This window comes from Oncorhynchus mykiss, chromosome 2 (assembly GCF_013265735.2).
Source record: "Oncorhynchus mykiss isolate Arlee chromosome 2, USDA_OmykA_1.1, whole genome shotgun sequence".
NCBI classification, from domain to species: domain Eukaryota; kingdom Metazoa; phylum Chordata; class Actinopteri; order Salmoniformes; family Salmonidae; genus Oncorhynchus; species Oncorhynchus mykiss.
Window position 1 is genome coordinate 78491893 of NC_048566.1, and position 27492 is coordinate 78519384.

Below are 27492 nucleotides of genomic sequence, written 5' to 3' on the forward strand. Positions count from 1 at the left end.
CCCTTTACATTAGCAGACATGGAAAGAGCCTTAAATGATTATTGAGACCAGCCCAGTGCTACTGGAGGCCGACATGCACACACACAGATGAGACTAGAACAGGGCCTACGAATATAACTGTCCTCAGTGCAATTTAAGGGTACCAACTTAGTCAGTCTTGTAATTGCACTCTCTGTTCTTTAATTAAGTCAATGAGTACGTTTACATGCACACAATAATGCGATTATAGTCCGACTAATTTGTTAGATTTTTTTTAAATGACAAGCTTTGAAAGAAGAACGATTTCCCTAATAATACTGTTTAAAACATTCTACCACAGCAAACATATTATTTGGAAGGCTATTTGTTTCGGAGTTAGGACATAAACTCAGCAAAAAAAGAAACGTCCCTTTTTCAGGACCCTGTCTTTCAAAGATAATTCGTAAAAAATTCAAATAACTTCACAGATCTTCATTGTAAAGTGTTTAAACATTGTTTCACACATGCTTGTTCACGGACAGCTGATCGTCCTCGCAGTGGCAGACCACGTGTAACAACACCTGCACAGGATCGGTACATCCGAACATCACACCAGCGGGACAGGTACACGATGGCAACAACAGCTGCCTGAGTTACACCAGGAATGCACAATTCCTCCGTCAGTGCTCAGACTGTTCGAAATAGGCTAATAGAGGCTGGACTGAGGGCTTGTAGGCCTGTTGTAAGGCAGGTCCTCAACAGACATCACCGGCAACAACGTCAGCTATGGGCACAAACCCACCGCCGCTGGACCAGACAGGACTGGCAAAAAGTGCTCTTCACTGACGAGTCGTGGTTTTGTCTCACCGGGGGTGATGGTCGGATTCGCATTTATCGTTGAAGGAATGAGCGTTACACCGAGACCTGTACTCTGGAGCGGGATCGATTTGGAGGTGGAGGGTCCGTCATGGTCTGGGGCGGTGTGTCACAGCATCATCGGACTGAGCTTGTTGTCATTACAGGCAATCTCAACGCTGTGCGTTACAGGGAAGACATCCTCCTCCCTCATGTCGTACACTTCCTGAGCATGTCTGGGACCTGTTGAATCGGAGGGTGAAGGCTCGGGCCATTCCCCCCCAGAAATGTCTGGGAACTTGCAGGTGCCTTGGTGGAAGAGTGGGGTAACATCTCACAGCAAGAACTGGCAAATCTGGTGTAGTCCATGAGGAGGAGATGCACTGCCGTACTTACTGCAGCTGGTGGCCACACCAGATACTGACTGTTACTTTTGATTTTGAACCTCCCTTTGTTCAGGGACACATTATTCAAGTTCTATTAGTCACATGTCTGTGGAACCTGTTCAGTTTATGTCTCAGTTGTTGAATCTTATGTTCATACAAATATTTACACATGTTAAGTTTGCTGAAAATGAAGGCCGTTGACAGTCAGAAGACGTTTCTTTTTTTTCTGAGTTTATAATGTTGGGATGTAAACTACTAAGACGCATACATTCAGTTGTTTAAAACTCACTTCACTCGCATAAGGTATGTGTGTATATATATATATATATATTAAACTGGTCCTAATTTTTAAAAAAATTGCCCAGAAAACCAGGTGTTCTAATTAGCGTAGGTTTACTTCGATGTTTACATTATACGGATTTAAGATGAGCAGAGTTGGGTGTTTACATGATTATTGCATATTCTGCCTACTGCCATAATCAGTTTAACATCAAATTATTACTGTGCATGTAAACATACTCAATGACCCAAACCTCAAACCCACGGCTCCGTGGGGTCACGGTTCGGGTTCGGCACAGCGGGAAACAGTTACTGTAGTTTATTTTAGTTAAGAAAATACAAAGTGTTTGTATCCCTGATTCGATATATGATCATGAGTCATAATGCCTGAGGAGAGCCCAATCAGGAATACTATCAGGAATATCACTTTGTATTTTCTCAAATGAAAACACACGATTACTCATCAACAACAACACTAAAGTAAAGTGCAATACACATTTGACAGTGAAATCAATATGTAAACATAGCTCAGACATTGTATAAGCCTTTGCTATAATGTTTTCTTACAAAGAGAAAAATATGCTCACTTGTGTGACTACTCAAACAGGGCGTGTCTGTAGCACGGTACTTTTCGTCTCCCACCCTGGGGTAATGTGATGGGCTGTCACTACGTAGCTGTCTGTAGCCCTGGAGGTCCATCCATCTGTAGTCAACGCAACACATGGTGCATTGGCCAATTCATTGACATTTTCAGATTTAGCTTGCTAGTGTAGAGTGGGTACTACCTGTTTGCTGAAATGGGTGCGAGAGTGCAACGTTCGTAACCTGGCGCGAGCACTTTTATGAGGTGCTGAGTCTGACACCCCCTATTCTCAACCACCAAGAATCGGTGCATATCCGCGGCTATAAACATACCTATCGCTCTTGTAATTTTTTGGGCCCGGTCAGATTCGGCAGCGAAAGGCTGCTTGTATGTAGAGGGGAGACCACGTTTGTATTGTTTTTATCCAGTGGTAGGAATACTGGGTTGTGTCAACATGTTTGAGGTGTTGGCAGCTGCATAGACTATTCTCGTTTAGCAGTGGCTACATCGTACTGTTAACTCTGTTTCCATCACCGTTGTAATCTACTTTTTTACAACATTTTCCCCAACTGGAGAATTAAACGACAATGGAGAATTCTCCTGTTTTATTGACCATCACTCGCCATTGTACAGAACTAGTGCCCAGCTGCGCCTCGCAAAAGGACAGTTTGAAATGCGCCAATTAAGATTCAAAATTTAATTACAACGTGCGCATAGGCTCTAGTTGTTTTAACGGAATAGCCTGAAATGTAATTTTTCTGCTCCGATTCACTCAAAAGGCATACAACGCAGCGTAGGCATAACCTACAGGCCTAGTGTGTTTATGTTTATTCGGTACACCCCTAATTGTGTGTGCGTTCTGCATTTGTGTGCACTCTGTGTGCGTGATCTGCCAGGCCTGCAGTAGTGCTGAGTCAGGTAGAGAGTGTATAATTACACATAGAGGTGCCCATCAGCAGTCTGTGTCTGTAGCCTAGGGAAAAGGAATATCTAGTCAGTTGCACATCTGAATGCCTTGAACCGAAAAGTGTCTTAGGCATTTAACACAACCCCTCTGAATCAGAGAAGTGCTGCATGGATTGAAGTCCACATCATCGGAGCCAGTCGGGGTTAACTGCCTTAAGGGCAGAATGGCAGATATTTTCCAATTTGACAACTCTAGGATTTGAACCAATGACCTTTCGGTTACTGGCCCAACGCTCTTAACCGATTAGCAATACAGCCTCCTGTTCTCTGTAGAGCTCAGTAGTCACACCAGTCACTCCTCTCCATCTCTCAAGGTGCTGAGTAATGATGACAAGGCTAAGTCCTCTTCTCTTCTCTGTTCTAAAACCTCATCACCTTCAGGCAGCCAGGCCAGTCATGTATTTCTCTTAGTAAAAAGGCTGTATAGGGCTGAGCCACAATGAGTAACCTTCTATTGTCCCCAACAACTTTGGCAGCAGTATAGTTTACATGAGTAAATAAAGTGTTTATCCAGTTGAAGCAGTTGTGGTAGTGTCTGAGGTAGGGCTTAGGAACTAGATCTATGAGTAAGCCTTTATTGTTGTCTTTATTAGTCCTAAAGCTGTGCCTGCTACATCGTTCAGCACTCTCCAAACTTTAATTTTTGCTGACGCGTGCGTGTCAAACACCCACCTAAAATAGACTTTTACCGCCCTACCAAGTAAACAGAAGCAAAATTAATCAGAGCACTGGGAACACTAATCTAGTGAACAGAGAGTATAGTCAGTTATTCTTACTATTTTCTGCATTGTAGAATAATAGTGAAGACATCAAAACTATGAAATAACACGTTATGGAGCTGTTCTTGCCATAATATGGACTTGGTCTTTTACCAAATAGGGCTATCTTCTGTATACCACCCCTACCTTGTCACAAAACAACTGATTGGCTCAAAAGCATTAAGAAGGAAAGAAGTTCCACAAATTCACTTTTAACAACGCACACCTGTTAATTGAAATGCATTCCAGGTGACTACCTCATGAACCTGGTTGAGAGAATGCCAAGAGTGTGCAAAGCTGTCATCAAGGGAAAGGGTGGCTACTTTGAAGAATCTTTAAATATAAATTATATTTAGATTTTGTCTAACACTGTTTGGGTTACTACATGATTCCATATGTGTTATTTCATAGTTTTGATGTCTTCACTATTATTATGCAATGTAAAAAATTTAAAAAACTTGAATGAGTAGGTGTCCAAGTGTTTGACTGGTACTGTAGATGGGTAAACGGTTGAGCTAGGCTAGTTAAAGCAGCCAAGGCAGTGAATCTAGTCATGCCAGGGAGTTGATGAGGTAGGGGTCATTAGTGTGAGTAAACTTTATATTCTTCTCTTAGCAGGATTTAACCACTGATTGGACCTGACTATATCAACTGTTTTGTCCAGATGTGTGTTTTCTCTGCTATGGTTTAGAGTACGACCCTGTCATCAAGTCACCGTCCCACTGACTGACTCTGACTGCTGCTGATGAGAAGTCAACTCCTTGGTCAGTATTGCCATGCTTGGCGTTACACGTGGGCGGAGAAGAGTAGCTGGTTAATGACTGTTGAGTTTTCACTCAGACTGTTTTTAACACTGTGCTGCTTGGCTACAGGACTGACACTGCAGTGAGGTGCTGTGAGGTGAATGAAGCGGTCTGTCTGTCTGCCTGCTGGTCCGTGAGCCTTGTCATATTTTTTACCTGGTTAATAATCAATGCCTTTGTAAAACCTATGTGTTGTTGCTACAGTAGGTTTATATGTAATCCAACTTGGTGGTTACTCTGCATCTTTTAAACTGAGTGAGATGTTGCTCAACTGTGCCTGCACTATTAACAGACCACTAAAACACTGTTGAGGTGCTTTGAGGACAATATAACATATGTTGTAATTCTTGCGGCAAATTAACCCACAAACCAGTAATCCAATCAGTATAATGGGTTGATACTGATGTCTGGGGGAGTGATGTGTTCTATGGTAGTGCCTGATGCCTCCTGCTGTCATTAGCATCTGAATAGAGCTACCACTGACAGACAGAGGGGATGTTTTCAGAGAGGCGCTGCCGGCCGGTCACGTGTTTGGGATTTGTTCAGAGAAATATTTGCCAAATTGAATGTGCTGTGAAATGCATTATTCATGATTTGTTTCTGCGCTTCATTCGCTGGGAGAACAGGCAACCGCTCAATCTAATTAGCAAGCTGTGTGTCTAGAGAGGCTGCAGCAGCCTGGCCCCCTCCTCTGTGCGAGAGAACACACACACATAGCCACATCGACTCTGAAACAGGAGAAAGCAAACGTGCCTCTACCTCCACACACAGGGAACGTTCTGCTTTCTGATGTTTTGCTAAGAGCGCCAACTAAACCTTCCATTGAGGTTTTGTTGTTGTTCAAACCTCTTTACTTCCTTGTCACAGACTGTAAAGGCTACAGTAATCTGCTCCAGTCTTAGGTGTGGTTCTGTTTGAAAAGTTCTCCAGGAATCAGTCTTTTATAGGGCTGCATGTGGAGGCTCCAGAAGATCAGATATCTTATTTCTTCCAGGGCCTGTGACCACTCCCTGTTCTCTACTGCAGTCAGTCAGCCAGTCAGTAACTGCAGCTCAGTTGGTGGACCAAACTACAGCTAATCATTTCTGCATGTGAACACATGTGATTAGATATAGCTTACTGTTAGATGCAGTTCTGTGTCTGTGTTCAGAGTGTCAGTATGCCACACACTGAGATCTAGTACAAGAAGACTGCACATTGAGATCTAGTACAAGAAGACTGCACACAGATCTAGTACAAGAAGACTTACACACTGACATCTAGTACAAGAAGACTGCATACTGAGATCTAGTACAAGAAGACTGCACACTGACATCTAGTACAAGAAGACTTACACACTGACATCTAGTACAAGAAGACTGCACACTGACCTCTAGTACAAGAAGACTTACACACTGACATCTAGTACAAGAAGACTGCACACTGACATCTAGTACAAGAAGACTGCACACTGACATCTAGTACAAGAAGACTGCACACTGACATCTAGTACAAGAAGACTGCACACTGACATCTAGCACAAGAAGACTGCACACTGACATCTAGTACAAGAAGACTGCACACTGACATCTAGTACAAGAAGACTGCACACTGACATCTAGCACAAGAAGACTGCACACTGACATCTACAGTATGCTCCCATGTGGTGTATTAAAACATGTCTTAATGTTTCCTGACTCTTGTACAGATAGAGCCTATTCTTTAAACCTGCAGCACCTGGTTGTGTGTATGTCATCTTTTCTTTTGTACATGTTCTGTAGTGGAGACATCAGGTGGGGCAGTTAGATTGTCAAAACCCTGCTGGATGATGATGATGTGACCTAACTGGCTGCTCTCAGCTTATATCCGTGCCAGAGCTCTTATCAGCCTCACTTGGAGCTGTGAGGGACAGAGGAAGAATGGAGGGAATGAGAGATGTAAAAAGAGGACAAAATAAAGTTTAATCAACAGTTTTATTACAGTGTTATTGCTGTCCCACGTGGAGCAGAATGGTCATAAAACAGATAGACAGCCAGATAAGACTGAACCAACAAAGCCAGTAATGAGTGTCAAGCCTAACAAACAAAGCAAGCGAGAGGACAACATAAATATTTGGGTGTCTGCTGTGACAGACAGTGCTCTACATTACTAGTGGGAGCGCCTCCACTGTGCAGATGGGACCAGGGTGGTTGGTGCCAGCCTGTTACAGTCTCTGCACAGCAGGCAGAGTCGAGCACATCACTAGGGCATTGCCCACTACCCAAACAGCCACAAAGAAACTCATTATCACACTGTTTACTTCAGGGAGCTGTTTACTTTTGTGTATCAAGGACAGTGTGTATTTTCCTTTGAATGATGATAAGAGAGAGGGAACAGTAGAGGGAGAGAGTTTGTGTGTGTGAAAAGAATGAGTGTGTTTAAAACTGTGTGTGTTGTCTTGGAAATTCTTACACAGAGACACTTGAAGTCGATCTTAAATGAATCATTGTTTATTTGTCAGCGCGCTGGAGAGGTTCCAACCAACTCAATGCACCATAGTACACATGTCAATCAGGAGCTCTCTCTGGGCAGACCCAGCAGTTGTCTTATATACAACTTTACACAGACAAATTATATTTGCATGATTTAGCACAGTGAATTAATCTTTACCATTTTGTTTCATTCATGTGACCAACCAATACTGGTTCATGACATGTGACAGACCAATACCCCACGAGGCTTCTTCTCTCTAAGCTGAGACCTTGAAACTGAGATATCTTTTGTTTGTTCTCAAAACACGGTCTGGGCGTACTGCCAAATTGCAGCTACTGATAGTGAGGATTTGTACAGTCAGCCACTTGCATTAACAAAGAAATTGGTTATTAGAACCGCACATGATTAGAAGACAGAAGTTGGTTAAAAGAAAAGCAAAAACATTAAAATGTGCTCTACAGTGTCATTTTCTGAAGGTGTGTGTGTGTGTGTACTACATACTCTCCTTTGTTCTTATTGTTCTCCTCTTGTCCATGGGTGTACAATGAAGCTCTGACAAGGGGTTCTCTCACTCACTCTGATTGTACAGTAATAGTTGTGGGCAGGTATATATTTGAATTAGGCTGCAGTGCAGTCAGTGTCGAGACACACACACATGCATACGCACGCATCTGTCCCGCTCCTTGTTCTTGTTCACTGTTTAAGGGGAAGGTGTTGAAGCGGACTCATAACTTAAACACTTGTGGAATGTTTAGTCCTCACCTTTATCCTCTGATCCATTTCCCAATAGCGTTACTCCAGGTGACTAACAGTAATCAATCAATTCCTCCTTTGTGTATGTTTGGATGGGAAGGTTTTTGTGTGTGTGTGTGTGTGTGTGTTCTCCTCTATAAACAGCTGTGGAGTACATATGGAGAAATAGTCATGCTCTGCTTGTTTTGGCCCTGTGCTATACACAGGCTGACACTGTAGCTCATACAGACACAAGCACACTTACACACACACACACACAGACAGAGAGATGCTACCCACTTTGTCTGCGTGGGCTTTGATGCTGATCACTTGAGAAAAACCTGTACCTAGTCTAGTTGAACATGTTCTGCTCTGTAGAGATGTGTTCCTGTCCCCTTGAGAGCTGACCCTAGTAGCTCAGCTGAGATTCAACTAGACACAGGCCACCAAAGAATGACCATCACCTCTACTGTAAGGTGAAACTTGGAGTTGGTTAGCATGGACCAGTGTTTGTGTACTAGTGTCAATCTGTGTGTGTGAGTGACTGGTATGTTTCGTGTGTTTAGGGTGATCTACGGAGTGTGCGTGAAGCCACAGGAATGTGTGCTGATGGTTGTCATGGTAAGAGGTTATCAGGGCGGGAACTCTCTCCTATTCACTCTTAAGGACTAGCTGTGATAGTCCGTCTTAGGCTTCAGAACACCAGACTAGACCCAAATGCTGTCTGTCAGTGTGTCTCTTTCATTGGTATAATGATGAGTGTGTGCAGCAGGCAGCCATGCTGGAGGGTTCTCTTGGCCTCTCATTGATCAGAGAGAGAGTGGCTGGGTGGGTGATGATGAAAAGAGAAGAGAATGGAAGGGCACATGTCTGTTCACTGTTCTGTCTCGCTGGGTGGATCTGGGCTGAACTGGAAGATAATGAGCAGAGCAGCGGGTGAGGGGATGGGGTCGGGGCGGATGCTTTTTGTCTCTACTCCGAGACTTTTGGGTGTGGAGGGCCTGGGTGGATATGTGTGTTTTTGAAAACTTCTGGTTACCCGGGTAGTGGTGGGTGGGTGTGTTTCTGAATGCATGTGAGCGGTCTGTGCGGATCCTCCACACCCTTCACACACTCAAACACCCTGCACACAACCACAGAGATGCATGTCAGACTCCAGACTCCTGGAGACTCCACTGTAAGGATGTGGTGAAGTTGACCTCAAGACATTTGGGGTTGGAGAAGCTGTCAGCTGGATTCTCATTGGACATATCCCAGAATAGAAGTGCACCATTAAATATGTATGCTATTTCATGCTGTTGTTGGGGGCTTAAAATATAAGTAGGGCCTAGGCGTAGTTGCCATGGTTTTATGGTTATACCATAGATATCTGCAGTGGTGTAAAAAGTACCCAAACATCATACTTGAGTAAAAGTAAAGATAATTTTACTTGAGTTATTTTCTATTACAGGTGAGTCACCCAGTAAAATACTACTTGAGTAAAAGTATTTGGTTTTAAATACAGTATATCACAAAAGTGAGTTCACCCCTCACATTTTTGTAAATATTTGAGTATATCTTTTCATGTGACAACACTGAAGAAATTACACTTTGCTACAATGTAAGATATACTCAAATATTTACAAAAATGTGAGGGGTGTATTCACTTTTGTGATATACTGTATACTTAAGTATCAAAAGTAAATGTAATTGCTAAAATATACTTAAGTATCAAAAAAGAAAATTATTTGTACTATTCAACTTCCTTATATTAAGAACCAAATTACACCATTTTTAATTGTTTTAATTTACAGAAAGCCAGGGCCACACACCAACACTCAGTTATAATTTACAAATTAAGTATTTGCGTTTAGGGAGTCTGCCAGATCGGAGACAATAAGGGTGACCAGGGATGTACTTTTGTTGTCAGGGAAAAGGTATTGAGTAAAAAGCACATTATTTTCTTTAGGAATGTAGTGAAGTAAAAGTTGTCAAAAATATAAATAGTAAAGTACAGATGCCCCCCAAAAAACTACTGAAGCAGTACTTTAATTGATGTGTATGTAAGTACTTTACACCACTGGATATCTGCCACATATACATACTGCCGTTGTTCCTGAGACAGACTGACAGTGACAATGGCCAGGCAGTAAGTCACATGAAACTGTGAGGCTGGTTTGTTTCCTGTTGTGGTTGATCACATTTCACTGACTAAGAGGTATGTTTTTGTGGGAAAATTACATATCTTCATGGAACACACAACTCCTAAGCTGTCACATGGCGTCATAGGTAGTGTGAGAACCTGTCACACACAACCCCCCAACACACCAGGGCTCGTTTGGCCAATGAGACCTGGCCAGGTGAGGTGCTGTAGGAGAGCTTGTCATGCTAGATAAGATAGAGATGTTGGAAAGGGGTCAGGGCACAGATACCTCTGTCCTTACCTCATCTCCTCACCTTATTTTACAACCATCTGAAAACACTAGATCTAGTCAATTTAATCTTTGGATACACTTGCTTTCATCTATCGTCCAGTTCTGCAGGATCATTGCCAGTGATGCGGAAATGAAGCCATTTTGGAGAATTCAGATGCTGTATTTGTTACGGTTTCCTTCCTGAGTGTGATGAGTGGTGTATCTCAAAGGGCACAGAGCCCTGGCTCTGACAGGGGGAGTTGGTGTTGGATACCATGTTACATTTACTGGGTTACTGTATATGTGTCATAGTCTTAGTCCTCTCACAGACAAAGGAGAGTTTGTTCCAGTGTCTTTCTCACTCTCTCTCACACACACACACACACACAAGGTGGCATTCCACTGCTCTCGGCCTGGGTCCAGTTTCCCAAAAGCATCTTAAGGCTAAGTTCATCGTTAGAATGTTCGTAGGAGCATAATGAAATCTATGGGCGGTTTCCCAAAATCATCATTATTAACATTGCGCTTGTAATCTAACGTCTGCCTCAGACCACTTGTAGAGCAGCTAAGTGCGTAGTTAGATGCTTTTTTGCTCTCCCGCATTACTTTATACACAGATCTCTGCTAAGCATAGAATCACATGGTTTATCCGTCTCTCTGTGACCACCAATAACTTCAGAACAAAGTTGAGTACAAATATAAAGTTGCCCATGTCTGCAATTGTTATAAACAATCGACGTGTAAAAATATGGTTTAAATAAAAACCGAGATGACTGCATTAAATTACAAATAGTAGGCTATAGGCCCATTTCAATCATAGTGAAATAGATTTAATGTTCAATCAGTTCTGTTTTGCTACTTGTACTGTCATTTGTCTCAATATATGTAATGATGTGTAACCTAACGTGCTCAATGATGTGCCAAATCGGTGATTTAGTGCATTTTTATTGGGTAAGCATTAGAATAAGCTGCCTCAATATTTGCAGCCGTAGGTGGTAATATCTCTCTAGGAGCTCCTCCGTCATCAGTATTGTGAAATAATGTTAAGTAAAGATTTGAATGCTGATCCAAGAGCAGGCGCTCCCTTTATGTTGATAATATCAGTATTGACACATGCTCCAGCAATGCTTTAGCGACCGCTCTCTCCGCGCGGTGTTTTAGAGACATGTTATATCTTCAGCCGTTGTGAGATATATGTGAGTCATTATTATGAGTCATAATTGGGTAAAGCCATTTGAATTCAATCACTTTTTGACTTCTTCGCTTTTCATTTAAACAAAACTTTCCATATACGTTTGACCATGGAAGAGGTGGTCAGATAGGGACTTTTTTTTGCCAAAACATTCAGGAGATAAAGGTGTTCAAAATTGACCCATTTTACATACCTCACCATACCATAAGACACCCATGTCTTCGTCACTGGAAAATATAAACGGTTGAGTTTGATATCATTTTAAAGCGTACAAATAGGGTTGTCAAATTATTTTAATTTCTTTAAAAAAAGTTTTTTATAAAAACTATGACATTTTTGAACTTTTTAATGTCAATTATCTAAATATAAATGTATGGTTTTAGATTTTTTTATATTCACATATGTTGTAGCTTAGACCTACCTTACATCATCTGAGGTTTTTGTGTTGTGCTCGCCATCGGTTGAGACACAACATGCTCTTGAATACAGGGTGGGTGTCATTTCAATCATAAATATAATTCATAGAATGGACCTATCCCTTCAGACAACTGCAATTTAGCTGGTACACCACTGACATTTAAATTAAAATGTTAGCTTCTAATTACTACCACAAAGATGGCGGCCGGTCCACCCACCGTTGTCCACCCAATCAACTATCCCCCATAGTACAAAAGTTGACCTATTCTGTGCGAGAAATAAATATTCTAAACATAGTCTGGGAGTTGTGGGATGCAACAGATCAGAACGTTTAACTTAAAATGTTTATAAACTATTAGGCTATTTATTCACATTATAAGCGCAGCAATGCGCACACGGCAGTAGGCTATATGCAGGAATGTTCCATTAGCGGGAAAACACCATTATCAAAAGTGAATAAATATAGTAGGCCTAGCCTATAGAAAGCTGTTGGGATCCTCTTCTTTTTAATAGAGGGCATCACTCTGTTTTCTCACGCATTTGCATAGCCTATAGAAATGTTGTGCAACATGAGCTCATGTTGAGTACCAGGCAGTTAGTAAGTTTGGTAGGCTATTAGTGACCACCAGCAGCATCAGAGTTTGGAGAAGCCTAATTACTGTGACGAAACGTTCACTTGGCATTTGACTGCCGGTGTGGCAGTAATACGCTCACCGTAACAGCCCTAGCTGTGACTCCTCCTCTGAATGTGGTGTTGTGATAAGCTCTGTTGCTTCCCAGCTCGCCCAGTGTTTGGCCTGTTTATAACACATGAGTAATGTTGGGGGTAGCTGGGTCTCAGGTAGGGGAGCTAGCGACGGTATATAAACCGTTATAATAACGGTTTGTTAAGAAATATGGAATTCTTGTGATCATCAGATGAAGTCCTGCATTCCTGCTGGGCAGCTCCCCTATAGACGACCACAGCCGACAGTCATCGAGGAGGAGATAATGGAGGATTTTAGTAAAAACACCTCAGAGAGAGGAGGAGCTAGGCTAGGGGTTTGAGCTCGAACACTAGCTGTGCTGTGGGCCAGTTACAGAGCAAGTGGGTCATTTGACCTATTACTCATGTTGACATAACTTAAGTAAGAGTCACACTGCCAGATCAGTGTGTATGGCCTTACATATGCCAAATGAGAAACTGTATAGCCTACTACTACTACTACTATCGTTAATAAAAGTTTTAGGTCTGTGTGTGTACTTTACCACCCAAGGCTATAGACTTTGAGTCAGGCAATGTGTGTTATTGCCTTGTTATTTGTGGAATACAGATGAAGTAAAGTCATAAAACTTCACACAGCAGGGGAGTGGTTAGTGCTGTTCCTGTTCCTCATTGTGAAATCCACTTAGGCCTAAATCTCCTCCTGTGTTAGGATACCTGCTGCTCTTCCCAGTGACAGTCTCTGAAGTTCCAGGTCTGCCAGGTCAGCTACTGGTGAGAAGCATCTAAGTAGATCACACACACACAACCACACACACTCTCTCTCACCTACACACCGAGTGGCTATGGTGCATTCTGCTTGTGCTCTTCTCGGCACTAAGCTGTCATAATGTCTTTGAAGGAGGGCAGCGGAGCATTTAATTGGGTTACAGATCTGAGTTGATGCTCTCCGATCCGTGAGGTACCACCAGAGCTCCAACTAACCAACAGGAAACTTCAGGAACGCAACGCTCGGTTCCGCTCAGCTCCCCAGGGGCAGTGTAATGAAAAATCTAAACCTCAGTCACACATACGTAGGGCCTGACGTCAATAAGGCTCTGTTACGTATAGAGCCTGTAGGAGAGATGAATAAACCCATAGCTTCAATACTCAACAGAGGGTAGAGCGAAAAAGGGGCCATTTGTGTGTGACACAGCTGTGTGTCGGGTGTGTTAAACTGAGCAACAATATTATTCTGCTAGTTTCGAGGGATTACTTTTTTCACCCCCTTTGGCTAGATAACATTGGACGTTTGACAAGTTCTGTGTAACATGAATTTCTGTACTGTGACTAATTGGTTGGTTTTGAGTTTTAAATGTTACATTTTTTTTAACCCTCCTTATCCATGTTTCTCTTCCCTGCAGAGAGGAGTCAGTAGTACCCTGCAGTGCTGAACTGAGCCGAACCGAGCCAAGCGGATCTGAACTGAAGTCCTCATTGCATTTCTTAGCATCGCGTCTCAGATGGAACTGAAGGTGTGGGTGGACGGTGTGGTGCGTGTGGTCTGTGGCCTATCAGAGGAGACTTCCTGCCAGGATGTGGTCATCGCACTGGCTCAGGCCATTGGTCAGTATCTCAGTCCCTCTTCCTTTCTGGGGAGCGAGTTCTTTCCCTCTAAACCCTACGGCTCTTTCCAAACCAACCCTGACTAGCCCCTACTACACCATAGGCACTTTATATTTAAAAGAATAGGATGGGCATAAGCAATATGGTGAAAATCCCACTGATAGGGTAAGGTGGGACCACTGTGTTATTTATTTATTCCACCTATCCTTCCTTTCTGACCTCAATGAAGTGCTAAGGGGGAATGGTGCTAGGGGTCGACTTGGTATGGAGCAAGCTTCTGTCACCACACCCTCAGGCTGTATTGAAGCCACATACTGCAGTGCCAAAAACTAAACCCCACTGCCAGGTCATTAGGGAGAGCTTGTCCTCATTTCAGTATGTTTGAACATGTTTATACATTGTATAAGACTTATATTTGTCATTGCTGAGAGAAGAGAGAGTTGAGTTAAGGACTGAAGAACTAGAGTTTAGAGTCTTGTATAGACATTAGCCATATGCCCATTGCCAGAGAGAGTGCAACGAGCTGTTAATGATTTGTGCTAATTTTATGTTGTTTCAATTTTCTGACTCTCTCTTCCTGCCACAGGTCAGACGGGTCGCTACGTGCTGATCCAGAGACTGAGAGATTCAGAGAGGCAGCTGTTAGCCAACGAAAGGCCCCTGGAGTCCCTGGCCAAGTTGGGCCAGCACGGCAACGACGTCCAGTTCTTCCTGCGCCGCACCGGCCCCAGCAGCAGCGATGGACCAGGGTCTGGCTCTGGCTCCACCCAGGACCGGGTCGCCCCTCTTTCCATGCCCAAACACCCCGAACCAGAGCCCCTCAAACGCACCCAGCCCAAGAAGTCCCTCACCTTTAACCTGGGGCCCTCCACCTCCCCCAAAAGCAAAGCCAAGCAGCTCATTAGGAAGTCTCCCTGCGACTCCCCCAAAGAGAGGTTCTCACCCAGCCCCATTCCTCCCCACCATGCTACCTCCCCCTCCCCACACTCCCACTCCCCCTCTCCCTCCCCCCACTCTCCCTCCCCTCTCGTGGGCCCGTCCAAAGAGGAGGTTTTCCGGCAGATTCTTCAGCAGCAGGAGAAGCTGAGGGCCTTTGAGGCCCAGCTGGAGGCCATGGAGAGAGACTCTCGGTCCAGGAACAGGGCCTCCCCGGCCTCCTCTCCTTCCCCTGTCCCAGAGGCTCGCCTCCAGGAGGAGATGGAGGCTCTGGAGCAGGCAGCCAGGAGGAACCAGGCCGAGCTGGCCCACGAGACATTCTGGGAGGAAGAGCTGCAGGCAGAGGTGGAAAGGGAGAGGGGGATGAGGAGGAGGCTGGGGGAGCTCCATGCCAAGATGGACGACTGCGGCCGGCGACTCCACGACTTCTCGTCTCGCTCCGCCCAGCTGGAGCAGGCGATCAAACGGGAGAACCTTGGGGGTGGTGCCCATGCTGGGAGGGCCAATCAGGCGGGGGGTGAGGAGTCGCTAGGGGCGATGAGGGCGGAGCTACAGAGCCAGGGGAGGCACAGCGAGGAGCTGGAGGGGGAGTTATCGGAGACGGACAGTGCTCTGGGGAAGGCTGAGTCACTGCTGCAGGTAAGGAGAGAGGGTAGGGCCCTGGAGAGAGGGGTTTAGCTCGCAGTCTCCTTCACCCACACTCCTATTCAGTATCCACGAGAAGGTTGTAGTTCAGTGGTTCCCAAATGGTGGGTCAGTGCTGTGGGACAAACTGATTGAGACCTGGGAAACCAAGTGAGCCAAGGATCCTTGATCAAGGCAAATCGTGTTATCATAGGAACATTTGAAACACTTTATCAAAACATTTTGCGAACCACTGCTGTAGCTACCATCTCTCACCCCCTCTTGTCAGCACACTGCAGCAAACGCACACACATACATTCATTAGTGCAAGGACACTCAACAAACAAATAAATATGGTTTCGGTCTCCAATGGTGATGGGAAAACCTATATTTATTGGGGAGAAAAATGCTTACCATTTACACAATGTTTTGTACTTAAATCAAACGTGTACCTAAATGTATGAATGTTTGCTATGAATTGTAATGGGACCCCTTTGGGGTGTCTGGCTGAACTGGCTTGACTGGTATGATTGGCTGTGACAGCTTAGTTCTCATCTGGACTGATTAGATACACTCCCCCATATCTGTACTCTCATTTGTATCACATTGACAGTACTTGTACTTCCTTATATTCTTGTATCTGAAATGGAGAAAAATAAATAAAAAACTGAATAAAGGTCATTAATCCATTGCACAAGTGCATTTTCTTGGCTTGACTTTGCCACAAGCAGGTCTGTCAGTGTTTGCTGCTAGTTGGAGACAGTGATGATGATGTTGTTGTATGTAGCTAATGATATTCTAATGTATTTCATATGGGTTGAGTGCATTTGCTACATCCCACATTAAGACGGGGCCATTGGCACTCTTAGACCATTGCAACCCATCTAATTGTGATCCATAAGTAATGACTGTGCTATTGGCATGCTATGAAAATGGATTATAAGACCATGAAAATCTCATTTGGTATCAGTTTGTCAGCTGAGTGGGACTTTGTGATTAAGTCTGTGGTCTATATAGTCATGACTGACCCTTATTTCATCAGTCACAAGTTGACCTTATTTATAAAACCCTGTTAGGCCTCACTCCCCCCTATCTGAGATACCTACTGCAGCCCTCATCCTCCACATACAACACCCGTTCTGCCAGTCACATTCTGTCAAAATCAAATGTTATTTTTCACGTACGTGTTTAGCTGATGTTTTTGCAGGTTTAGCAAAATGTGTTTCTATCTCCAACAGTGCAGTAATATCTAACAAGTAATATCTAACAATACACACAATCTAAAGTAGAGGAATGGAATTAAGAATCTATAAATATTTGGATGAGCAATGTCAGAGCGGCATAGACTAAAATACAGTAGAATAGGATAGAATACAGTATATAAATACGAGATGAGTAATGCAAAATATGTAAACATTATTAAAGTGACTAGTGTTCCATTATTTCAAGTGGCCAGTGATTTCAAGTCTATGTATATAGGGCAGCAGCCTCTAATGTGCTAGTGATGGCTTTTTAACAGTCTGATGGCCTTGAGATAGAAGCTGTTTTTCAGTCTCAGCTTTGATGCACCTGTACTGACCTCGCCTTCTGGATGATAGCGGGGTGAACAGACAGTGGATTGGGTGGTTGTTGTTGTTGAAGATATTTTTGACCTTCCTGTGACATTGGGTGCTGTAGGTGTCCTGGAGGGCAGGTAGTTTTCCCCAGGTGATGCGTTGGGCAGACCGCACCACCCTCTGGAGAGCCCTGCAGTTGCGGGCGGTGCAGTTGTACCACACGGTGATACAGCCCGACAGGATGCTCTCAATTGTGCATCTATAAACGTTTGTGAGGGTTGTAGGTGCCAAACCAAATTTCTTCAGCCTCCTGAGGTTGAAGAGGCGCTGTTGCGCCTTCTTCACCACACTGTGTGTGGGTGTACCATTTCAGTTTGTCAGTGATGTGTACGCAGAGGAACTTAAAGCTTTCCACCTTCTCTGCTGCTTTTCCGTCGATGTGGATAGGGGGGTGTTCCCTCTGCTGTTTCCTGAAGTCCACGATCGGCTCCTTTTGTTTTGTTGACGTTGGGTGACAGGTTACTTTCCTGGCACCACACCCCCAGGGCCCTCACCTCCTCCCTGTAGGCTGTCTCATCATTGTTGTTAATCAGGCAAACTTGATGATTGAGTTGGTTGCATTCAGTCATGGGTGAACAGGGAGTACAGGAGTGGGCTGAGCATGCATCCTTGTGGGGCTGAGGATCAGTGAAGTGGAGGTGTTGTTTCCTATCTTCACCACCTGGGGGCGGCCCGTCAGGAATTTCAGGACCCAATTGCACAGGGCGGGGTTCAGACCCAGGGCCTCGAGCTTAATGATGAGCTTGAAGGGTACTATGGTGTTGAATGCTGAGCTATAGTCAATGAAAAGCATTCTTACATAGGTATTCCTCTTGTCCAGATGGGATAGGGCAGTGTACAGTGCAATGGCGATTGCATCGTCTGTGGATCTATTGGGGCAGGGTGTCAGGTAAGGTAGAGGTTATATGATCCTTGACTAGTCTCTCAAAGCACTTCATGATGACAGAAGTGAGTGCTGCGGGGCGATAGTCAGTTCAGTTACCTTTGCTATCTTGGGTACAGGAACAATGGTGGACATCTTGAAGCATGTGTGGTAACAGACTGGGATAGGGAGAGATTGAATATGTCTGTAAACACTCCAGCCAGCTGGTCTGCGCATTCTCTGGGGACGCGGCTAGGGATGCCGTCTGGGCCGGCAGCCTTGCGAGGGTTAACATGCTTAAATGTCTTACTCACGTTGGCCACGGAGAAGGAGAACCCACAGTCCTTGGTAGTGGACGGAGTCGGTAGCACTGTGTTGTGCTCAAAGCGGGCAAAGAAGGTGTTTAGCTTGTCCTGAAGCAAGACGTTAATAGTCACAGGGGGTACAACCACTATCTCCTAACATCTCCTAACACATAAAAAAAAAAAAATACTGCAAAGTTTTCTAAGAGCTTGAAGCACGGCAGCCCTATCCATCCGCTCCATTCTCCAACACGGAGAATGTTAAAGGTCCGCAAAGCACACACATCCCTGAGTCACTCCTCTTTTCAGTTCGAGCTAGCTGCAAACACTCAAACTGGACAGTTTTATCTCCATCTCCATTCAAAGACTCACTCATGGACACTTACTGACAGTTGTGGCTGCTTCACATGATGTGTTGTTGTCTCCACCTTGCATTTTGTGCTGTTGTCTGTGCCCAATAATGTTTGCACCATGTTTTGTGCTGCTACCCTGTGTGTGTGTATATATATATATTATTTAATCCCAGCCCCCGTCTCCGCAGGAGGACTTTTCGTAGGCCATCATTGTAAAAAATAATTTGTTCTTAATAGGGATAGGCGGGACGCAAATGTCTCAACTGGCCAATTGCCAGGGAAAATGCAGAGCGCCAGATTCAAATAAAATACTATAAAATTCAAACTTTCATTAAATCACACTTGTAAGATACTCAATTAAAGATACACTCGTTGTGAATCCAGCCAACATGTCAGATTTTTAAAATGCTTTTCGGCGAAAGCATAAGAAGCTTTTATCTGATAGCCTGCACCATCTGCACCAGCAGTATACAAAGGGGTTAGCATATTTCAACCCTGCAGGCGCTACACAAAACGCTGAAATAAAATATAAAACACGCATTACCTTTGACGAGCTTCTTTTGTTGGCACTCCAATATGTCCCATAAACATCACAATTGGTCCTTTTTGTTCGATTAATTCTGTCCATATATATCCAAAATGTCCATTTATAAAGCGCTTTTGATCCAGAAAAAAACAGCTTACAAAAAACGCAACGTCACTACAAAATATTTCAAAAGTTGCCTATAAACTTTGCCAAAATTTTTCAAACCACTTTTATAATACAACTTTAGGTATTTTTAAACGTTAATAATCAATCAAATTGTAGACGGGGCTATCTGTGTTCAATACAGGAATGAAAACAAACCAGCACCACTTTTCACGTCTTGCGCAACTCACAAAAGTGTACCCAGTTCCTAGTTGGCCTACTTCTTCATTGCACAAAGGAATAACCTCAACCAAATTCCAAAGACTGGTGACATCCAGTGGAAGCGGTAGGAACTGAAAACAAATATCCCTTGGCAATAACATCTCAGGGAACAGAGAGAGGCAAAAAAATAAAAATAATTCTGAACAGTTAGTCCTTGGGGTTTTGCCTGCTACATAAGTTCTGTTATACTCACAGACATGATTCAAACAGTTTTAGAAACTTAAGAGTGTTTTCTATCCTAATCTATGAATAATATGCATATATTATATTCTTGGCATGAGTAGCAGGAAGTTGAAATTGGGCACACTATTTATCCAAAAGTGAAAATTCTGCCCTCTAGCCCCAAGAGGTTTTAACTCACTAGCCTAGTTAAATAAAGGTTCAATAAAAATGTAATAAATATATACATTTTCCTCCAAGGAGGAAGGACTATAGCTTGCTGCCTGGTACAGGACCATAGCTTGCTAGTCCTCCTCTGGTACAGGACCATAGCTTGCTGGCAGTGCTAAACCTAAATTTAAAAAAGCGATAAACCTAAATTTCAGTTATTCTTTATTTGTTTTTACTAATTGATTGACCTTTGATCATGTTATTTGAAATCCATTTAGTTTTTTTTCTTTCTGTGAGGCAGTGCACAATTTCTTTAGAGATAAATCATATCAGCCTGAATTGTGCGATGTAGTAGGGAGTTATAGTTTCCAACAGGCCAATATTCTACATAGTTTAGCGCAGAAATTGTGGTAATAAACTGTGAAATAGGCCTAAAACAAATGTAATATACACAACAACTGAAATATTTTTTTCAAGTAATGTGAATAAATGATGGTTGATAAGTGATAAGAAGTCATGGGCAGTCACTACCATCATGGGACTTGTTTTGTTCTGTGTAGCAACATTCAACCCACAGTGCATTTAATGTCTTAAAAGATTATTGAACAGAAACCAAACCGACCTCAAAAAGCACTAATCTCTCAGCATAGCTTGCTGGTCCACCTCTGGTACAGGACTATATCAGGACTGTTGCTGGTACATCTCTGGTACAGGACCATACAGTACATGACCAGAAGTATGTGGACACCTGCTCGTCGAACATCTCATTCCAAAATCATGGGCATTAATATAGAGTTGGTCCACCCTTTGCTGCTATAACAGCCTCCACTCTTCTTGGAAGACTTTCCACTAGATGTTGGAACATTGCTACTGCGACATGCTTCCATTCAGTCAAAAGGGCATTAGTGAGGTTGCGCTCTGATGTTGGGCGGTTAGGCCTGGCTCGCAGTCGGCATTCTGATTCATCCCCGTTGTGTTTGATGGGATTGAGGTCAGATCTCTGTGCAGGCTAGTCAAGTTCTTCCGCATCGATCTCAAACCATTTTTGTATGGACCTCGCTTTGTGCACGGGAGCATTGTCATGATGAAACAGGAAAGGGCCTTCCTGAAACGGTTGCTACAAAGTTGGAAGCACAGAATCGTCTCTAGAATGTCATTTGTGTGCTGTAGCGTTGAGATTTCCCTTCACTGGAATACAGCCCCAGACCATTATTCCTCCTCCACCGAACTGTACAGTTGGCACTATGTATTCAGGCAAGTAGCTTTCTCCTGGCACCCACCAATCCCAGATTTGTCCGTCAAACTGACAGATGGTGAAGCGGGATTCCTCACTCTAGAGAACAAGTTTACACTTATGCAGAGCCCAATGGTGGTGAGCTTTACACCACTCCAGCTTGGCATTGTGCATAGTGATCTTAGGCATGTGTGCGGCTGCTCGGCCATGGAAACTCATTTCATGAAGCTCCTGACAATCAGTTCTTGTGCTGACGTTGCTTCCAGAGGAACCCCCCCCCCCTCTTTGTCTGCTTTGTCTGTCTCTCTCTTGACTGTTCTGACATTGTTGACTAGGCACAAGTGGAAAGTCGATTGGGTTAATTGATTAGTTTGCATGTGTGTGTCAATGTTTAATTGATGGAGGAAAGGTTGACGTTAGAAAGACCAGTGTCGTCTTCTCTTCCACCTAGTTCAATTTTATTTAACCTTTATTTAACCAGGTAGGCTAGTTGAGAACAAGTTCTCATTTACAACTGCGACATGGCCAAGATAAAGCAAAGCAGTGCAACACAAACATACAACAGAGTTACACATGTAATAAACAAACATACAGTCAATAATACAATAGAACAAGTCTATATACAGTGTGTGCAAATGACGTAGGATAAGGGAGGTAAGGCAATAAATAGGCCATAGTGGCAAAATAATTACACTATAGCAATTAAACACTGGAGTGATAGATGTGCAGAAGATGATTGTGCAAGTAGAGGTACTGGGGTGCAAAGGAGCAAAATAAATACAGTGGGGCAAAAAAGTATTTAGTCAGCCACCAATTGTGCAAGTTCTCCCACTTAAAAAGATGAGAGAGGCCTCTAATTTTCATCATAGGTACACTTCAACTATGACAGACAAAATGAGAAAAAAAATCCAGAAAATCACATTGTAGGATTTTTAATGAATTTATTTGCTAATTATAGTGGAAAATAAGTATTTGGTCAATAACAAAAGTTTATCTCAATACTTTGTTATATACCCTTTGTTGGCAATGACAGAGGTCAAACGTTTTCTGTAAGTCTTCACAAGGTTTTCACACACTGTTGCTGGAATTTTGGCCCATTCCTCCATGCAGATCTCCTCTAGAGCAGTGATGTTTTGGGGCTGTTGCTGGGCAACACGGACTTTCAACTCCCTCCAAAGATTTTCTATGGGGTTGAGATCTGGAGACTGGCTAGGCCACTCCAGGACCTTGAAATGCTTCTTACGAAGCCACTCCTTCGTTGCCCGGGCGGTGTGTTTGGGATCATTGTCATGCTGAAAGACCCAGCCACGTTTCATCTTCAATGCCCTTGCTGATGGAAGGGCACTCAAAATCTCATGATACATGGCCCCATTCATTCTTTCCTTTACACAGATCAGTCGTCCTGGTCCCTTTGCAGAAAAACAGCCACAAAGCATGATGTTTCCACCCCCATGCTTCACAGTAGGTATGGTGTTCTTTGGATGCACCTCAGCATGCTTTGTCCTCCAAACACGACGAGTTGAGTTTTTACCAAAAAAGTTATATTTTGGTTTCATCTAACCATATGACATTCTCCCAATCTTCTTCTGGATCATCCAAATGCTCTCTAGCAAACTTCAGATGGGCCTGGACATGTACTGGCTTAAGCAGGGGGACACGTCTGGCACTGCAGGATTTGAGTCCCTGGCAGTGTAGTGTGTTACTGATGGTAGGCTTTGTTACTTTGGTCCCAGCTCTCTGCAGGTCATTCACTAGGTCCCCCCGTGTGGTTCTGGGATTTTTGCTCACCGTTCTTGTGATCATTTTGACCCCACGGGGTGAGATCTTGCGTGGAGCCCCAGATCGAGGGAGATTATCAGTGATCTTGCATGTCTTCCATTTCCTAATAATTGCTCCCACAGTTGATTTCTTCAAACCAAGCTGCTTACCTATTGCAGATTCTGTCTTCCCAGCCTGGCCTGGTGCAGGTCTACAATTTTGTTTCTGGTGTCCTTTGACAGCTCTTTGGTCTTGGCCATAGTGGAGTTTGGAGTGTGACTGTTTGAGGTTGTGGACAGGTGTATTTTATACTGATAACAAGTTCAAACAGGTGCCATTAATACAGGTAACGAGTGGAGGACAGAGGAGCCTCTTAAAGAAGACGTTACAGGTCTGTGAGAGCCAGAAATCTAGCTTGTTTGTAGGTGACCAAATACTTATTTTCCACTATAATTTGCAAATAAATTCATAAAAAAATCCTACAATGTGATTTTCTGGATTTTATTTCCGCATTTTGTCTGTCATAGTTGAAGTGTACCTATGATGAAAATTACAGGCCTCTCGCATCTTTTTAAGTGGGAGAACTTGCACAATTGGTGGCTGACTAAATACTTTTTTGCACCACTGTAACAGTATGGGGATGAGGTAGTTGGATGGGCTGTTTACAGATGGGCCATGTACAGGTGCAGTGATCTGTGAGCTGCTCTGACAGCTGGTGCTTGAAGTTAGTGTGGGAGATATCGGTCTCCAGCTTCAGTGATTTTTGCAGTTCGCTCCAGTCATTGCCAGCAGAGAACTGGAAGGAAAGGCGGTCAAAGGAGGAATTGGCTTTGGGGGTGACCAGTGAAATATACCTGCTGGAGCACGTGCTACGGGTGGGTGTTGCTATGGTGACCAGTGAGCTGAGATAAGGCAGGGGCTTTACCTAGCAAAGACTTATAGATGCCCTGGAGCCAGTGGGTTTGGCGACGAATACGAAGCGAGGGCCAGCCAACGAGAGCATACAGGTTGCAGTGGTGGGTAGTATATGTGGCTTTGGTGACAAAACGGATGGCACTGAGGGTATTTTGTAAATGACATCGCCGAAGTCGAGGATAGTCAGTTTTACAAGGGTATGTTTGGCAGCATGAGTGAAGGAGGCTTTGTTGCGAAATAGGAAGCTGATTCTAGATTTAATTTTGGATTGGAGATGTTTAATGCGAGTCTGGATGGAGAGTTTACAGTCTAACCAGACACCTAGGTATTTGTAGTTGTCCACTTATTCTAAGTCAGAAATTCAAACTGATGGGTGTCTATAGTCAAAACATACTTTACTGATCGTTACAAGCTTATGAATTGTATGGTCAGGATTGTTAGACTTTTGCAGCTAGCAGTGGCTTTCTAGATGTAGACAGCAGGTGGCTGGCTGGCTGTTCATTAATGATGATGAGCGTCTGACCTCTGAGATGCATGCAGTGGATGTTGCTGTACTCTAGTGGTGGGAATATGAATTACAGCCTTTGAAAGCCCAACATCAGCCAGTCTGTGTTTGTTCTAATGATTATGTAACCTAAGTAACCTTGCAAATTACATTTCATGTCTTCCAGTTGGCTGAATATCTGTGGTTGTTTTATATTCCAGCTTGCATATTTGGGAGGTAGTCCTAGAAAACAACGGAGGTGATTCATGCAATAGAAACATCTCTCCATTTCTTTAATTAGATGTATCTAAATCCAAATATTATTGAACCTGTCCGATGTACATTTCAGTGTCAAACACATATCTAATGGTGTATAATATTAATAGAATGAGATACACGAAGAGAATGAGAAGAGATCTGTTAATTGAAGCCCAAACCTAACTTTAGACCTATCCAACACCTATGCCTATAGAATCATCAACTGCGTCGGTGTAGGGGTTAGGAGTCTATCTGGGATTGGGTGTGACTGTCGTCCCCCCCCCCCCCCCCCCTCTGTGTTCCTCCCCAGGAGAAGCAGGAGGAGTTGGAGGAGCTGAACAAGGAGTTGAGGCAGTGTAACTTGCAGCAGTTCATCCAGCAGGCGGGAGTCCTGCCGACACACACACATTCACGCACAGACCTCAGCGACCAGCTGGACCAGCTAGAACTGGCTCATATGCTACAGGAAAGATACAGAAACGGAGGTACAGACACGCACTCTCTCTCTCGCTCTCTCGCTCTCGCAATCTCGCACAGAAGATTGCTCCTCCTTAACCTCCGTCTCTCTCCACCAGGCCTGGGCCTGCTCCCCTCAGAGTCGCCACCCCGGCCCACAGCCAAGCAGTTCCTGGGACACCCCCGCAACCTGCAGAACCCGCTGGTGTCCAGCCTCCACCCAGAGGGTGTGTATGTGTGACACTATCTGCCGCTACCCCGCCCTGTCCCACTCCGGCCTTCCCATGCCTTAGCTTGACTTTTTGGGCCATGCCTGGCGACCACACCCATCTGTTCTGGTACTAAGGGTGGAGGTCCAAGCATGGATCCCCCATCCCCCTACCAGCCCCCCCAGGTTTCCCTTAACCTTTTGCTGTCCTCTGACTGCCCCTTATGCCTCTAATGCTATTTGGTTATCTGATCATTCTGGTTATCTGTTATATTGGTCCATCTACAATCATTATTTTCAACTCTCCTATGCACATCTCCTCTCTCTTCTCTCTCTCTGTTTCTTTCCACCCGCTCCCCTTTTCCCTTACTTTCTGATTCTCTCTCGACCCCACTCTTTCTCTTTCTGTCAGTCTCTCTGTTTCTGTCATTCTCTTTCTCTGTTTATGTCAGTCTCTCTCTCTGTTTCTGCCAGTCTTTCTCTGTTTCTCTGTGTTGTGGACTAACAGTAGCTCTGCCTCCTACTGCTCCCTCTACTCCAGCTGGACTGTAACACTCAGGCGGGTGGTGCAGCTGTGAGTTATTGCTGATTTCCCCCCCCCCCCAGTATGTCCCCCCTCCCCTCTCTCCCCCCCAGTCAGTCCAGTGACGCAGGGTGTCTGTCCACCCGCAGAACAACAGGCCTGTTCTCTACACACAACAGAAACACACTATTACACTGTAACCACTCTATTTCTGTATAAAAGAGTGGGCCTCATTTAAATGCAGACGTTTTATTGGAAAAAAAATCAAATTTGTGCTACTTACAATTGATAAATGTGTCTCAATGACTGACCATTCTGACTGTAGTGTAAAATACAATTGTGTTTGGTTGTACCAGAGAGCCTTTTTCTGTCTCTGTTTGGGGGATTATTGCCTTGTATGTTGGTGACCTTTGACTTCCAAAGAGAAAGAGAGAGCCTGACCTTAGTGCTGTAAGATGTATTGCACAGTCCCTTCTCTCTTCTGTGTGAGGTCATGGGCCCTGTTTGAATACTTAAAACATGCATCCTTCACATTAGTTCTGATATTTCATATTAGTAATTTCTTCTAAGGACAGAGAATGGAACAATGCATTTCAGAAGTATTGAAACATGGCCATGGCCTAGTATGTGTGATGTTGGGTTTATTTGTGTGTGTGTGTGTGTGTGTGTGTGTGTGTGTGTGTGTGTGCTCCCTCCTGGTTGCTGGGGTATTTTGGCAGTTTCTCTGGCTTTAGTGGGGAAATAGAGGTAGCATGCTTGAGGTAGAAGTTGCCTCACCACAGATCCTTGATCAGATGCCCCTAATCCAATCCATTAGGCGGTTAAATAAGAACTGACCCTGAATCAGTGGTTAGGGCCAACTTCTGCCCACTCCCAGGGAATGATTTACAATTATCTACCAAGCTCTCCCTCCACCTTAACAAGAAAATTGTTTTCAAGAAAAGTGTTTTCGAAACCAAATGAAAGGAGACATCATCCCAACTTATTTTTGTGTGTCTTGCAGTCGTGACATCCAGAGAGTCGTCATGGAGATAAAACCAGGAACGGCTAGGCCAAGGAGTTGTTCACTGTTTACTTAATGTCACCAACACATATTCTATTTAACCCCTGTCTGTCTTTATACCTACAGTCTGTTATTATTATTACCACATATACTATATACATACTGTGTATATACTAGCACATAAATATATTTATAGCATTTTGCTACTGTACACTGCAAAGTACCTATGTATGAAATGTAAAATGATTTAGGAAAACCTTTACCTGGAGAATTATTACTTTGTTTGTGTATTTAAATATAATAAAATATTGTGCACTGTGTGTTAGCTAAACTTCCTGTTTTGATTGAATGAAACCGTTAAATCCTCCCCAAGACCACATCATAGTTGCATAATATATACTTGCATCTACAGGCCTGGTTAAGTGATGCAATAAGATATGGCAAGGATGGGCCACTGTTGGGAATGTCCAACTCTGAATATTTCACATGCTAGTGCATAACGCTGACTCAAAACTCCAGTCACCCTTTCTATGAGGCACTGTTTAATGATGTAGAACGCGCATGCCCCGCCCACTTGAGGATCTCTTTCAGCCATCGATTTCCTGTGATTGAGGGGTGCAAAATCTACCTGTCACTTAA

At 43.8% G+C, this 27492-nt stretch overlaps 1 protein-coding gene across 9 annotated transcripts in view; it reads left to right on the forward strand.

Annotated features, from left to right (window-relative positions):
* Nucleotides 1-27179, forward strand: part of LOC110496993 (ras association domain-containing protein 7) — a 51373-nt gene extending 24194 nt beyond the window's left edge. For 3 of the 9 annotated variants that reach the window (XM_036956271.1, XM_036956251.1, XM_036956256.1), the window contains 5 exons: nt 13880-14081; nt 14668-15656; nt 24974-25148; nt 25239-25346; nt 26854-27179. In XM_036956271.1, coding sequence (XP_036812166.1) covers nt 13979-14081; nt 14668-15656; nt 24974-25148; nt 25239-25346; nt 26854-26885 — 1407 coding nt within the window. In that variant the 5' untranslated portion in view covers nt 13880-13978 and the 3' untranslated portion in view covers nt 26886-27179. Of the gene's footprint in view, nt 1-13188; nt 13251-13879; nt 14082-14667; nt 15657-24973; nt 25149-25238; nt 25347-26853 lie in introns of all 9 variants that reach the window. The other 6 variants (XM_036956288.1, XM_036956269.1, XM_036956278.1 and 3 more) reach the window with 3 other exon arrangements.
* The last annotated feature ends 313 nt before the right edge of the window (nt 27180-27492 follow it).